This window comes from Sodiomyces alcalophilus (assembly GCF_042370955.1).
Source record: "Sodiomyces alcalophilus JCM 7366 unplaced genomic scaffold ACRALscaffold_7, whole genome shotgun sequence".
In the NCBI taxonomy this organism is placed as follows: domain Eukaryota; kingdom Fungi; phylum Ascomycota; class Sordariomycetes; order Glomerellales; family Plectosphaerellaceae; genus Sodiomyces; species Sodiomyces alcalophilus.
Genome location: NW_027263538.1, coordinates 2,734,700 through 2,749,914, shown reverse-complemented (window position 1 = coordinate 2,749,914; position 15,215 = coordinate 2,734,700). Strand labels below are relative to the sequence as shown.

Below are 15,215 nucleotides of genomic sequence, written 5' to 3'. Positions count from 1 at the left end.
CGTCCTTATTAGCTCCCCCCGGGGGGACGCTTATTCCTCGAGTCCTTCTTAGTAGTATCTTCGGCCTAATTACCTTAAAGGTATGGAAGTTAAAGAATTATAACAAAAGGAAAGTCTATAGACGTTAGTTAAGGAAAAGATATTATAGAAAAGGCTCGATAGCTTAGTATCGTAGAGTAATCGTAGTATATTCGTTAACTAAGCGTTAACTTTAAACCAAGACTTTAACTTAAGGGATTAAACTAATCCCTTAACGTACGCATAGAGATAGGTTCGGATCGGTGGTCCGTGCGCGGCTATCGGTCCGACTATATACCGATAAGTCTGCGATTATCTCGTTATAGATATCACGGGTTAACCCCTCGAATACGTAGTTCCGGTATAAGGCCGGAACCGCTAATCAGCGCGTAGACCCGATGCTTAGACCTCGCGCTACCCTTACCGCGGATTCGTATAAACCTAGTAAATCCTGCACTTCTCTATAAACCTTTTCCTTTCCTTTCTTTAATTCTAGCTAATATAATTATTCGGCCTTACTTAATACGATTAACCTATAACTAGCCGCTTATATAGCTAGAATTTAGCGAACCCTACGCGCTATGTTAGTATAGAGTTAGATATAAACGCGCCGTTAGGCGGCGGCGGTCCTATAAACCCCGCTAAGCTAGCTAAGTGGACGGATAAAAGGATTACCAAGGCTATTAATACGATGCTCGGTCCCTTATAGGAATAGATAGCTTAATAATAAGAGCTACTCTAATAACTCACGAATAGTCTCGTGAATATCTAGACCCCGTAATAACCTACCCCTAACCTTACGCCCCCCTTAGAGGGAGCCCCTATAAATACGCCCGCCGAGTCAGTAATAGGTCCTCCGACCCTAGCGACCTTTACTCCCCCCTAGATTATAGTCCTATAGGAGCTAAGCGAACTATACCCTTTATATACTAAGCCCCTGCTATACCCCGCGAAGTTTAGCGGAAAATAAACAGAATACGCTACCTAATCGTAATAGATACACGATAAGCTCCTACTAGATAAACACTTATTTAATAACCGAGCCGAAATATAGTACTATATTAACTTATACTTAGAAGGGAGTGCCTAGTAAGTGGTATTAGCCTTCTACGCCGCTAGGGGGCCAGGAGGTACCCGCGACCCAGAGTCGTTCCTTACCTACCTAGACCGTATATATAAGGACTAAAACGAATAGCCTCGCGCGGCCTTCACGCTATATTCCCTTTAATAACGCGAGGAATAAACCTTTTTATAGTTCCTACCGAAATTTAAAAAACATATCGCCTAAGTAGGGGGTAGCGAGTAGGCAGACTCGGCGAAGATCACCTTCCTAGAGGGAGCCCTAAGCCAGAAGCTATATAGCGCCTTAGTTACCGCGAAGTTACCCTATAACTATATAAGCTAGGTTATCAAGGTCTAGAGTATCGCCTAAAGGCTAGAAGGACTACGCCTAACTAGCCGGAATACTTATATACCGAACCGAACCCGGAACTAAGAGACCGATATTAGAGGAGATATTATAATAGGCGGGATTAATTAGGTCCGGCCCGATACGATTATAAACCGACCTCGCGATAACCAGGAGTGCTAGGGTTATAGGAAAAAGGGATATATTCGTATAAAGTATAAGTCCCGGGATAAGGGTAAGGCTAAGGGCGCCCGCGTAGCGAAGGTATAGGCTAGGGATAGTGATATCGCCGCGAGTTTAGATAGTTCGGATAATAAAGAGTTAGGAAAAGAATAGCTTTAACGCGAAAACGGGTATTAAAGCCGATAGCCACTTTATAGCGGGAGTAAGAGGCGTTTAAACACCTAGCTAGCGGCGACTTAGCTCTAATATTAATATAAGTAAATAAAAGATATATATATACTCTTATAGATACGGGTTATAACTGCTACGCTACTATAAATAAACGCTTTACTTAAAGACTTTAGTCACCGTTAGTCGATAAAAAGAGATAACTACTAAAAGGATTCTCGGATATATCTAAGCCGGCTATTAGCGCCGGGATCGCCGCGTTTAAGCTTAAGATTAGCGGCTATATATAACGAGTCTTTGCCTATATAGTAAAAGGACTAGATTAGGATATATTCCTAGGAAAGCCGTGGCTAGAATATAATAACGTTATATATTACGCGAAGAATCGTAGGTTATACTATAGAGTCGCCGATATTAACCTATAACTAGTAGGCGAGGAAGAACTAGCCGATATATAAGCTATCCGCGAGGTAAGGTTAGTCTCGGGATCGGTGTTTACGGCTATAATACGATAAATAAGAAGGGGATTAAAGGGAAAAGAAAGAGACGAGTTTAACGCCTTAATCCGGGCTATTAGTATACGGGATATCGATAAGGCCCTTTATAAGAAGGAACTAGTAGACCCATAGGATTATATCCCTACGAATATACTATAAGAGTTTAGCGACCTTTTTACGCTTAATAAGGCTAACGATTTACCCCCTTACCGACTAAGCGTCGACCACGAAATCACCCTAAAGCAAGGTCCTAATAGGCTTAAGCCGACCCTGCTATAGGGGCCCCTTTACGGTATATTAAGAGAAGAGTTACTAGTGCTCCGGAAGACGCTTAACGACCTGATAGATAAGGGATTTATACAAGCTAGTAGCTTAGCGGCTACCGCGCCGGTCTTATTCGTGAAGAAGCTAGGGGGCGGACTACGCTTTTACTATAATTATAAAGCCTTAAACGCGATTATTTAGCGGGATCGCTACCCCCTCCCTTTAATTACTAAGACCCTATATAACCTGGCTAGCGCTAAGTGGTTTATAAAGCTTAATATAGTCGCCGCCTTTTATATAATCCGTATAGCTCCCGGGTATAAGAGTAAAACGGCCTTTAGAATACGCTTTAGTCTTTTTAAGTAGCTAGTATACCCCTTTAGACTAAGCGGCGTACCCGCCACCTTTTAACGCTATATTAACTAGACCTTATAGGAGTTCCTTAACGACTTTATTATAGCCTATATCGATAATATCCTGATTTACTTAAGTGGATCTTATAAGGACTATAAGGCGAAGGTCCGGCTAATATTATATAGGCTTATAGATACCGGCCTAAACCTAGACCTGGCTAAGTACGAGTTTAGCGTGATAATAGTAAAATATCTAGGCTTTATTATTATAGTGGATAAGGGAGTGTTTTATAACCCCGAGAAGTTAAAGGCTATCCGCGACTAGGAGGCCCCTACCTTAGTAAAGGGAGTACGAAGTTTCCTAGGATTCACGAACTATTACCGGATATTTATCTATAATTTCGCGGGTATCACGGCACCCCTCTTGGCACTAATAAAAAAAGATCGGTTTTTTAGGTGGGGGGCTAAAAAAGACGCCGCCTTTAAGGAGCTAAAACGACTCTTTTAGATAAAGCCCATTCTATAGCTATAGAACCTAGACTATAAGACTATATTAAAGACTAACTATTCGGGCTACGCGTTAGGCGGTATCCTATCCTAGGTGGACGAGCTAGGACGTCGCTATATAGTCGCGTATTACTCGTATAAGCTTACCCTAGCAGAATATAACTACCCTATTCACGATAAGGAGATACTAGTAATTATAAGCTATATACTCGCCTAGAAGGCAGAACTAATTAGCTACGAGTAATTTATAATATTATTAGACTATAAGGCCCTTAAGTACTTTATAACTAAATAGTCCCTTACCGAAAAGCAAAGCCGCTAAGCTAGCGAATTAGCCTAGTTTAACTTTATACTAGAGTACCGGCGAGGTACAAAGAACTTCGCGGCGGATACGCTTTTTTATCGCGAATAGGATACCCCGAAGGATAGCTTAGACGATTAGGAATAAGGACGAGTAATTTAATTAATACCTAACTCCGTGATCCTAAAAATAATTTCTAAGCTAATAATACAGAAAACATTTATTAAGCGCGTGTTCAAAGTAAATAAAGACTTTTAATAACTTTAGGATAAGACTATAATAACCGACCCCTAGTATTAAGGGGTCCTCGCCGCGATTACTATAAGAGCTCGTAGCTTTAATCTATCCCTTAGGCTATAGCTATAGATCGCAGAATATTCTCTTAACCCTATAGGATACGTGACCTTCCGGGATCGTCTCTAGGTTCTAAGCTCCGGAGAAGACTCGCCGCTAAGGGGATACTTAGTATAGGCGATCCACGACTCTACTATCAGCGGCTACCCGGGTAAGGAGAATATAATCGCTATAATAGCCTAATAGTTTTTCTAGCCCGGTATAAATAAGGATATACGGAAGTTTATACATAACTATAATCCGTGTAATAGGAGTAACTAATAGCGGAACGCGAAGCGCGGACTATTAAAACCACTGCCCGTACCCGAGTAAATCCGTAGCTACCTCGCGATAAACTTTATAACGGACCTGCTACCTACCGGCAAGGGTAAGGCGCGGTTCCTATAGGTGATTATAGACCGGCTAATAAAGTTAGTGATATTAGAAGCGATAAAAATAATAAAAGCGGAGGCCTATACCGAACGCTTCCTAAACTACTATTTTAGGTTCTACGGTATACCCCTCTTAATCGTTAGCGACTAAGGTTCGAACTAGACTAGGAGGTTCTAGCGATACTTTTATAAGCTTATAAGGATTAAATAGCGATTTAGTATGGCTTATTACCCTTAAACCGACGGAGGACCTAAAAGACTAAACTAAGATATCTAGGCCTATCTCCGCGCCTTTATATACTATTCCTAGGATAATTAGGGTTACTTATTACCCGCTATATAGTTATCGCTTAATAGCAGGAAGAGCTTAACGACCCAGCTAAGCCCTTTTTTCCTACAATATAGGTTCTATATCGACCCTATCTAGATCCACGACCCTACGCCTATATACCCGAAGGAAACCGCCGCTTATAACCTACTAAGTCGCTTATAAAGAGCCGTGGAGTTTATATAGGCAGCTATAGCCTCGAAGTAATTATAGGATAAGGAGTCCGCGAATAAACAGCGATTCCTGGCTAAACGCTTTAAGGTAGGAGACCTTACCTGGCTTTTTATAGCTAACTACTCTACGCCTAGACCTTTAAAGAAGCTAAGCTAGCTATATTAAAAGTATAGAGTAATAAAAGTAATTAACTCTTATATTATCGAGTTAGATATACCCTTAGGGATATATCCCCGCTTTTATATTAATATCCTAAAATAAGCTAACCGCGACCCCCTCCCTAGATAAGTCGTAACCGATCTATAGCCTATACCGATCCGGGATACCCTCCACGGTAATAAAGAGTAGGAGGTAGAAAGTATCTTATACGCACGGAATAAGCAGCGAGGTTATAGTATACGACGCGAAGTGTTAGTATACTAGGCAGGATACGCAGAACCTACTTAGGAACCGTTAAACGCTATAAAGGATACCACGGCGTTAGACGTTTTCGAAGTAAAATACGGCCTAGCCGATACGAATAACGGGCCTTTATAAGATTATACTACTAAGTATACGCGGAGATAAGGGGACCTAGATATAAGGAGAGGACGACCTTTAGTTATAAATTAATTAAAGGGGGGGAATTTACCGGCCCCCTTACCGGTTCCTAAAGAGGTAAATAGTGCCTTTATAAAGGACTTTAGTTAGCGGTATTATTACCCGAGCCGCTCTTATTACTATTATTACTATTACCGGTAGCAGGGTTACTACCTCCCTAGAGGGCAGCGAGAATACCCTCTAGGAGACGTGTTATCGCGGCGCCCTGGTCCCGAACCTCCTAGCGGAGGGCCTCCACCTTATAGCGGAGACCCTCGTTATTATTAACGGGGGCGGAGGCGGTGTTAGTAGTAATAGTAGCGGCGGTAACGGGGGGTTCCTTAGATAATAAGGTATAGTAGTCGCCGCGAGCTAGTTCGAAGGCCTCGCGGAGCTAGATCGGAGTTAGTAGCGACCTTAAAGAAGGTTCGGGAATACTTATATTATCGTTATCTAGATTATCGCGTATAGCGCGACCCGCGGTAGCTATAGGATAGACGAACTTAGCGGCGCCGGGGGGGAGCTAGGAATATTAGTCTTAACTACTTAGCTTAGGGATTATAAGGAACTTACCGGGCAGTAAGCGTGGGATCCTATAGCGTACTTATAATACTTAGGCTTTTTATAGGCGGCGCCGGGCCCGGACTAGTTATACTACGTCTAGTTGAACTTTATTTTAATACCTATAATACGATTAGCGTAGGGGCGGTAGAAATTATTATAATAACGGCCGGGGGGATAGGTTAGGCCGCGCGGTCGCTTACTAGGCGTGCTAGCCTGCCGGAGAGTTAGTAAGATCCTTATAGCGAAGTACTAGGCCTTATTATAAATCTTCTTTTTAGCCGGACGCTTACTAGTATCCGTTATAGTGGTAAGGGCCTCCTTAGCTACGCTTTTAACCGATTAATAACGTTCCTCCTTATTAGGGGCGGGGGGGGGGGGATATAATATCGCCGGCGACCGGCTACTTTTTAACGGTGCCCTTATAGGCGTGACGGGCGCTACGGCAGGGGGCGGATATCTAGACGTACTCTATTAGCTATAATCTAACCAGACTAATATAAGGATTTATCGGGAGACTTATAATAGTTAATTAAATAATTAAAAGGACGTTATTTATTAAATTAATAAAAAGACTACGAATATAAAAAGATTACGCCGCGAGTTAGCGGAGAACGACTCGGCCCTAAGCACGGAATAAGCGATAAAGCTTACTATTAAAATAACGTTATAGGCTTATAGAGGAAGAATTAACTATAAACAAAAAACCGGGCGAAAACTATACTTATACTATAATATCGAACTATAGAATATAATAAAAGCCTATAGAGCTATTTATTATAATAGTTTACGAATAAAGAAGAAGGAGTAACCGGGCGTTTTTAATATAAAGGGTAAGCGCTTAGCGTGGCGTGGAATGCTAGCGATTTAAGAGCGAAGTCGCCGCGAACGCCGCGTGACTCGAAAATATTAGATATAAGGGAGGATACACGCCTCCCTCGCGACGCGTTCAGAAATAACTAGCTCGGCGCCTAGTTATTATAGCCCCGGAGGGGGGGGGGGGTAATATCACGGGTTAATCCCTTAAAAGTGTAGTTCCGGTATAAGGCCGGAACCGCTAATTAGCGCGTAGACCCGACGCTTAGACCTCGCGCTACCCTTACCGCGGATTCATATAAACGTAGCAAATCCTGCACTTCTTTATAGACCTTTTCCTTTCCTTTCCTTAATTCTAGCTAATATAATTATTCGGCCTCACTTAGTATAATCAACCTGTGACCAGCCGCTCACACTAGACTTCTTAAGTCCCTTAAGCATAAGGGATTCCTAGACTAGGCCGTCTAGTTAACTAATAGCTTCTTCTAGAACCGGATAGTCTACCTCCTTTTCGATAACTAGACGGTAACCCCGTGGCCCCTTTATACCGGCGTATTATAAGGGTCTCTGGTCTTCTTAATCCTTTTTATTTTATATATTTCCACTCTATATAAAGAACTTAAATACGCCGCGAGAACTATTATTATCGGCTTTACTAATAACACGAATATTATCGCTTTTAGCCGTATAAAGGCCTAAACGCGGCACCGACTCGCCTTTACTTAGCGGATATATAAGGCTTAGTCCTAGGCGAGTAGCCTTTAATTCGAGCCCTCGAAATACGTCTTTATACCCTTTATAAAATCCTATTCCCTATCCCTATTACCCCTCCACCTCGGCACTATTCCGGTACCGCCCTTAGCGGAGGCTAGGTTCCTTAGAGTATAGCTAGACCGGAAACTAAACTTCTTATAGTATAGGAAAGAGATTTAGAGTAAATTAGCGATATAGAACTACGCCCTAACCCGGCTCGCCACGGTAGCCTAGGGCTATAGCTTCGCCGACGCCTAACGCCTTTATACCGCCGTAATCCGCCTAGCTATCTCTTACTACGCCCCTACCTTCTATAGAATCACTAATAGACCCCGCCGTGGCCTTACTATGGCTTTAAGCTCGGCCTAGAATAAGTCCCTTAGGATTATTACGGGAGCCTATAAGGCTATACCGATCTAAATCCTAGAAAAAGGGATGTTTATCCCCCCTTTAACCTATATCTTACCCGCCTTATAGCTAAAAGAGCTTTTAACTACTAAAATACCGGAACTAAGGGACTTATTCTGGCTAGCGCCTAAGCCGCTATAAGAGTATTAGCGGCACTAAGGCGCCGCTATATTACCTGGTAAGCACTTACCTAGCCCGCTTAATCCTCTGCCGCTTAAAACTAAGTAAATAATTCTAACCCGAACGCCGCCCTCTAAGAGGAGTAGAAGAAGAGGTAGCGAGATATAGGGTCTACGCGGAACCCGACCTATACCGTAGCGGTACCGGATCGAAACCTATATAAAAGAGACCTTTAGAGATATAAAGGCCTCTTAAAGCCGTAAAGCTCCGTCCTTACCTAGATCCGCTCTAAGAAACTAGGCCTTAGAGCCTTCCTTTTTAAAGCGAGGGTTCCCGGCTTCGCTACTACCCGGTGCCCCTATAGCAACGGGGGGGCGGAGATAGCTAAATATTTATTTATTTATCTATTATCTCTTACTCCGCTATCCTTATCCTACCTTAAGTAGCTAGGAGTTAGAATTCTAACTATACGGTCCTTCTTAGATACCTATAAGGGGGAAAACCGTAGTATAAGACTTAGGGAACTAGTATAAGACTTAGATAAAAACCCCTATACCCTCCTCCTCTAGGATTACTGCCTTATACGGGTACCGCGGGGGCCCTGGTACTAACTTAATATATATCCGAAACTCGTGGCTTCTATTCTAGGAAGCCGGTAGCGTTTTGCCTATAGCGGCTTTAACGCCGACTATATACTTAATTAACGGCACGCGCGTGATTATCTTAGTTAGTTTTATACGCCTTCTATATGCCCTAGGGCTAACCCTGCGGGCCTATTACGGGCGACTTATATATATGCTTCCTAGGGTTTAAAGCTCCTAAGCTTCCTTTACTCTTTAGATAGCTATAGGTAGAGCTAACACAGGCTACGTGCCTACGCAGAACGCTTACGTAATAGCGTAAGAGGCTGCTTCCGTATTATAGAAGAGACGCCGCGTATTTTACTCACGCGCTTAGGGACAGCGCGATACCGTCTTCTTATTTTTCTATAGTAGGGCGACTAACTCCCCCGTAGCACCTGTTAACGACTAGCGAAGCCGGGCGGAAGGTGGGTCTAACGGGCCCCCTATTTAACCCTTATCGTATATGCTAAGGCAGATAAGGGCCCCCTAGAATAGGATCCGAGTAGCGTAAAAAAGGAAAAGGGGTTCCTCTTTTATATACGCCTCTAGCCGGATTCGAACCGACCCGGTCCTCTAACCGTATACCAGGTATACCACCACTATACTATAAAGGCGATAGCTAAATATATTATCCTATAATACTATAACACTATTATAGAATCGCGAAGGGACCTCCACGGCGCTATAGGGAGGCCGATCTTAACTAGGGGAGACCTTTTTAACGCCCTAAACCACCCTAAAAAGGTAAAAGTAATTACGAAATAGTTCCTGCGTCTTAGCTGTCTAAACGACTTCCGTCTTACTCTAGAAATTATAAGGAACTATATATTAGAGACCCTATAGCGGGACTAGCCTAGTATAGAGTATACGGAATAGAGATAGCACCTAACCTAGACTTTCGTATTTACTCGGGGGCCCTATATACCGGGGCCCCGGCGGCACTAAAGGGATATACTATAGCGGCCTCTACTCTTTATTTAGCTCTAATTCCGGCGCCCTCCTCTTTACTCTTACTCTTAATAGTATTATCGCTATTAGCGTTATACTCGCGACCCTATCCCGCTATATTAGCTTTACTTTACCGTAAAGGGACTATAGGGATATATACGGCCACCTCTAATAGGATAGCGATTATTCCCTTTAACCGATTTAATCGGCGTTCTAGGCTAGCTAGTATGGTATCGCTATTATAGCGGCGGCCGGCGGGGCGAGTATACCTAGCGGCGCGCTTAAAGGATACTACCGCCGTTATAAGCCGACCCCGAGCCTATTCTAAGTTAGCGCGGTATAGCTTCGGCACCCCTAGGGCCTCGGCTTATAACCACTCCGTTACCGCCTTTACTAATAGCCGCTATATACTCTTAATAACATTTAAGGACACGCTGCTAATACTTTAAAGCTATAGCTAGAACCTACTCTAGACATTAGAACCCGCTATTACCGCCCCGGTACTACTAAGACACCACTATAAGACCGATTTATATCCTTATAAGTCCGCCGACTATTAATATACTAATAGTATACTGCTCCCTTTCTAGTAGTGTTAGTATATGTTTCTATATCTTCGGGCTTTTCGCCCCTAAGGCGCTTAGTGTATCTAAGGTATCTACTTAAAGTTAGAGACGGTTACCTAGCGGTATTACTCCGGCACCCTAAGGGCACCTTTAGGAAAACCCATGGTAATACTCGCGCGGCTCTAGCCTTATAATATACAGAGCAGGAACCTCGCCCTCTCCTTTAGACAATACATCCTATTTATATATTATTTACTATACCCTAAGGTTACCTAACTCAAATCCTCTTATAGGTCCTATAGTACTAGCTGGCTAGAGATATATACGGTTAGTGTATATTATCTAGTTATATAGCTATAACTATATACTATTTATTTAACTTAGATATTATACTTAATATTATTATAATTATTACTTATTATAAGTATAATATTAATAATATTAATAGTAGTTTTCGGTATAGGTGGCCTTATCTATAGCCGTTAGCTTAGAGATATTAATAGGGTACCTGTTTATATTAGCGATAAAGGTATAGGAGGTAAATTCGGGACGGGTAGCTTATTATAGGTAAGGGATTAGATCGTTAGGGCGTAGGAAGTCCTAGACTCCGTTACTATACGCCCTGACTTTATAGAGGCGTCGCCATAGCTCCTTATCTTCGTGGCTTATATAGATAGTCGTATTAAAGGTTATCGCTATAGCTATAGGTAGCTTAGCGTAAATAGCTTTAATTGGTTATTAAGCAAATAAGACTCTTAATTGTTATAAACAGCGTATAACTTAATTACGTAAATAGGGCACCAATCTATTAATTTAAACTTTTTTTTGCTTATAAATCTCTGATTATAGTGCTAAAATCCTGCCCTTATTCCTGCGGCTGATCCAATCCCACTTTCGGGCCCGGAACAACCCGTTCCGGACCTGCTTTGGACCAGCCTGTGCGACAGTTATTTGTATTCGAACTCAAGGTGTTTTTAACGCGGTTATGTCAGTACATCTAAAAAGTGGGGCTTACTCGTCACTTGTCCTGAGTCACGGTATATACGTAATCAAAGTGCTTGTTAGCGGCTGCAGCCTTGCCCATATCAAGTGTTACACTTCCTACGCAACCTAATAAATGGCTTTCTTTCGCCTCTTCATGAGCACCCGATTTCCAACATACACATAGTTCCCTGTTCTGCACGACGTGTCACTCACGATGCCAGCCAAACGGAAAGCCTCAGGCACAGTGACGGGCGGTGCGAAGGCAGGCAAAGGCTCGAGGGTTTCGACTCCGGCTGGAGTCGCCACGCCGAGGAGTATTGGTAGTGACAATGAAGACTCGGTAGCGGACGCCGCCAGCGAAGTCGAGGATGAGACTATTGAAAAGAACATTAACAAATTCACGGTCGACACGTATGAGCGTGCTGCACCGCTGGCGAAGACGCCGACGTCCTACATCTTCGGCAAGCGAGATTACTCCTATCTGCAGCTCAAGCCGGATTACCAAAATCGTCCCCTGTGGATCGACGCTGGTAAGGCGAGGATCTTTCTCGAGAGCTTCAGTCCGCTCGCCGAGCAGGCGCAGGACTTCCTCATCACGATTGCCGAGCCTGTGTCACGCCCATCGTTTGTCCACGAATATGCTCTCTCGCCACACAGTCTATATGCAGCCGTTTCAGTTGGATTGTCGCCTGCTGATATTATCAATACCCTCGAGCGCTTCCTCAAGACGCCACTTCCGAAACAAATCCGCGGTTTCATTGAAAGCTGTACAGCGAGCTTTGGCAAAGTCAAGTTGGTCCTGAAAAACACCAAATATTTCGTCGAGAGCGCGGACCCCGTTGTGTTGCAAAAGCTCCTGAAAGATCCCATTATCGGCCCTCTCCGCACACAAGGGACCACCGAGATGACCACGACGGCGGCGCCCAAACAGGCACCACTTGTTATTCCCGGGACAACAAATGCAGCTGGTGTGCGACAGGCTGCGCAGCAGAACGACTCGGCGAAGGACGGCGAAAACATTGCTGAGGACCAGGTGTACGCCAGCTTGAACGACGACGACGACGAAGAGGCAGAAGTGACACACTCGTTCGAAATACCGGATTCCGCTGTCGAGGTTGTGCAGAAGAGGTGCCTTGACCTCCAGTACCCCGTGCTTGAGGAGTACGATTTCCGAAAGGACGAGTTCAACGCCAACCTAGAAATAGACCTACGGCCAGGAACACAAATTCGCCCGTATCAGGAGAAGAGTCTCAGCAAGATGTTTGGAAACGGGCGAGCGAAGAGTGGCATCATCGTCTTGCCGTGTGGTGCTGGAAAGACTTTAGTCGGAATTACGGCAGCCTGCACCATCAAGAAGGGCGTGATAGTCCTCTGTACAAGCTCCATGTCGGTTGTACAGTGGCGTAACGAGTTTTTGAAGTGGTCGAACATCAAGCCGGAGGATATTGAAGCCTTCACTTCCGAATCCAAGGGTCGGGTTTTTTCGGGCGCGACCGGGGTCATTGTGACCACATACTCGATGGTGACACAAACCAGGGAGAGGTCACATGATGCCAAAAAGATGATGGACTTCCTCCAGCAGAGGGAATGGGGCCTCATGCTGTTGGACGAGGTCCACGTTGTACCCGCCAATATCTTCAGAAAGGTCACGTCGTCCATCAAAACGCACTCGAAGCTCGGTCTCACGGCCACGCTTCTGAGAGAAGACGACAAGATTTCCGATCTCAACTTCCTCATTGGACCCAAATTGTATGAGGCGAACTGGATGGAACTCTCACAGCAAGGACACATCGCCAGAGTACAGTGCGCGGAGGTGTGGTGCCCGATGCCTACCGAATTCTACGACGAATATCTCAAAGCTCCAGCGCGGAAACGAGCGCTGCTGTATATTATGAATCCGTCCAAGTTCCAGGCCTGCCAATACCTTATCAACTATCACGAATCAAGGGGGGACAAGATCATTGTGTTTTCTGACAACGTATATGCCCTCAAATCATACGCCTTGAAGTTGGGAAAGGTGTTCATCTATGGTGAAACGGGGCAAGCAGAGCGGTTGAAGGTCTTGGAGAATTTCCAACACAACCCGCAGGTCAATACCCTCTTTTTGTCCAAGATTGGCGATACGTCCCTTGACCTGCCCGAAGCGACTTGCCTCATTCAGATCTCCTCGCATTACGGGTCGCGTCGGCAGGAAGCCCAGCGGTTGGGACGGATTTTACGGGCCAAGAGAAGGAATGATGAGGGCTTCAATGCCTTTTTCTATTCACTGGTGTCTAAGGACACGTCGGAGATGTATTACTCATCGAAGCGACAGGCATTCCTCGTGGACCAGGGCTATGCATTTAAGGTGATCACGTCTCTCAATAACATTGAGAAGACTGAAAACCTGGCATTTGCCACAGCGGCCGAGAGAAGGGAGCTGCTGCAGAAGGTGTTGGTTGAAAACGAAAGCGTCAATGACGAGGAAGTAGTAGACGATCTCTTCCATTCTGGTACGATGGGCCGGCGGCCAAAGAAGAAGGCCAGGAGAACGGCGGGTACACTTGGCGACCTGTCTGGCGGGCAGGACATGGCGTATATCGAGCAAAACAAGAAGACGAAGCTGAAAAAGGGGAGTAGCAATGCCTTCTTCCGGAAAATGCATCGACAGGCAGCCAAGAAGTAAGAGACATTACATTGCCTTGGTATTTGGGTTGGCGTTCTTGGCTTTGGTTATACCTATGTTCCCGTTCCTTGCAATGGAAGGGCGGGCGGCGTTCTAGGTCTTGGGAATCGTCTGGGCAAGAGCTCAGTCCAGGTTTGCTTTGGAAGAGAAGGGGAGGGGGGAAATCCCATAGAGACAGTGACCGATAGAAGCGGCACCAGATTGAGCATGTAAGTTAGGATCCACTAGATGAACTGGCAACATTAAACAAACTGTGCTACTGGGCCCGACTCCTTTTGTGCTCAGCAACGCCTAAAGCGTGTCGTTCTCAGACCGGCGAGCGGTGGTTCCATGGCTCGGCGCCTCGAATGGCGTGGAACTATTACAACAAAGTCACGCATTGGTAAACACCGAGACGTGGAGCGCGGAGTGACCGCATTACGGTATTCAAAAGTAGTTTCAGTGCTGCGTCGTCGAGGCTCTCAGAAATTGTCTCCGTTCAGGCCGACGCCGAGCTCGAAGTTTGGCCTTTCCCCTAAAAGACTCCCTGGTGAGATGTTCACATCTTAGCCTCTCCCGTTTGAATGGGCAGGGGCCGGGTAGCATCACCCTTGTCAGTTGCCGGCTAAGCTTTTTGGATCTGCAGCCAAGAGAGTGGCCCCGCAGGTACTTCATTTCTCCCAATTTAGCGCTGAGGTACAGAGGCATTACCTAGTGTACCTTAGTGGGAAAATAAGGAAAAGAGTTATCCTTGGAACCACTGCTTATCCTTAGAAAAGCCCTGCTATCCTTGTTATAGGAGCAATCCTTTGGAACAGAACAGTCCTTGGTTATTAACTAATAGGAAGTACGCAAATTCCACTTTACTGTGATTTTATTGGTCCATATAAATTCAGTACTTCTGTAATGTACCTATCCGGGTAGGTCCTTCTAAATGAAGCTATCGTCAGGGGGCAGGGGCAGCAGCGTATAACGTACGTACTTCGTAGATCCTTTTCTATCTTCTTTTTTTCCTATAGATCCATCTATAGTTAGGTCTTCTTCCTTTTTAATAGGTTCGAGTTATTCCGACTGTACCACTTGGTTATTCCGACTGTAGTTCAGACATAGACCCTTCGTAATCTTCCTACCAATCTTCCTTATTAATCTACATCGTTAATCTATATCGTCAATCTACGTCGTTAATCTACTAATACGTCGTCAATCTACGTCGTCAATCTACGTCGTCAATCTACGTCGTCAATCTACTAATACGTCGTCAATCTACGTCGTCAATCTACGTCGTCA

The 15,215-nt window shown here is 44.6% G+C and overlaps 1 protein-coding gene and 1 non-coding gene across 2 annotated transcripts; one reads left to right on the top strand and one right to left on the bottom strand.

The window, feature by feature from the left end:
- Positions 1-9,326: 9,326 nt before the first annotated feature.
- On the bottom strand, positions 9,327-9,400 carry ACRALDRAFT_t237. The gene has a single exon. It is a non-coding gene; the product is annotated as a tRNA-OTHER (tRNA).
- Positions 9,401-11,420: 2,020 nt separating this feature from the next.
- ACRALDRAFT_1064981 (uncharacterized protein) lies at positions 11,421-14,235 on the top strand. Its single transcript, XM_071017077.1, has one exon. It carries the CDS (start codon positions 11,499-11,501, stop codon positions 13,947-13,949), a length of 2,451 nt encoding a protein of 816 aa, XP_070872835.1. The 5' UTR covers positions 11,421-11,498; the 3' UTR covers positions 13,950-14,235.
- The last annotated feature ends 980 nt before the right edge of the window (positions 14,236-15,215 follow it).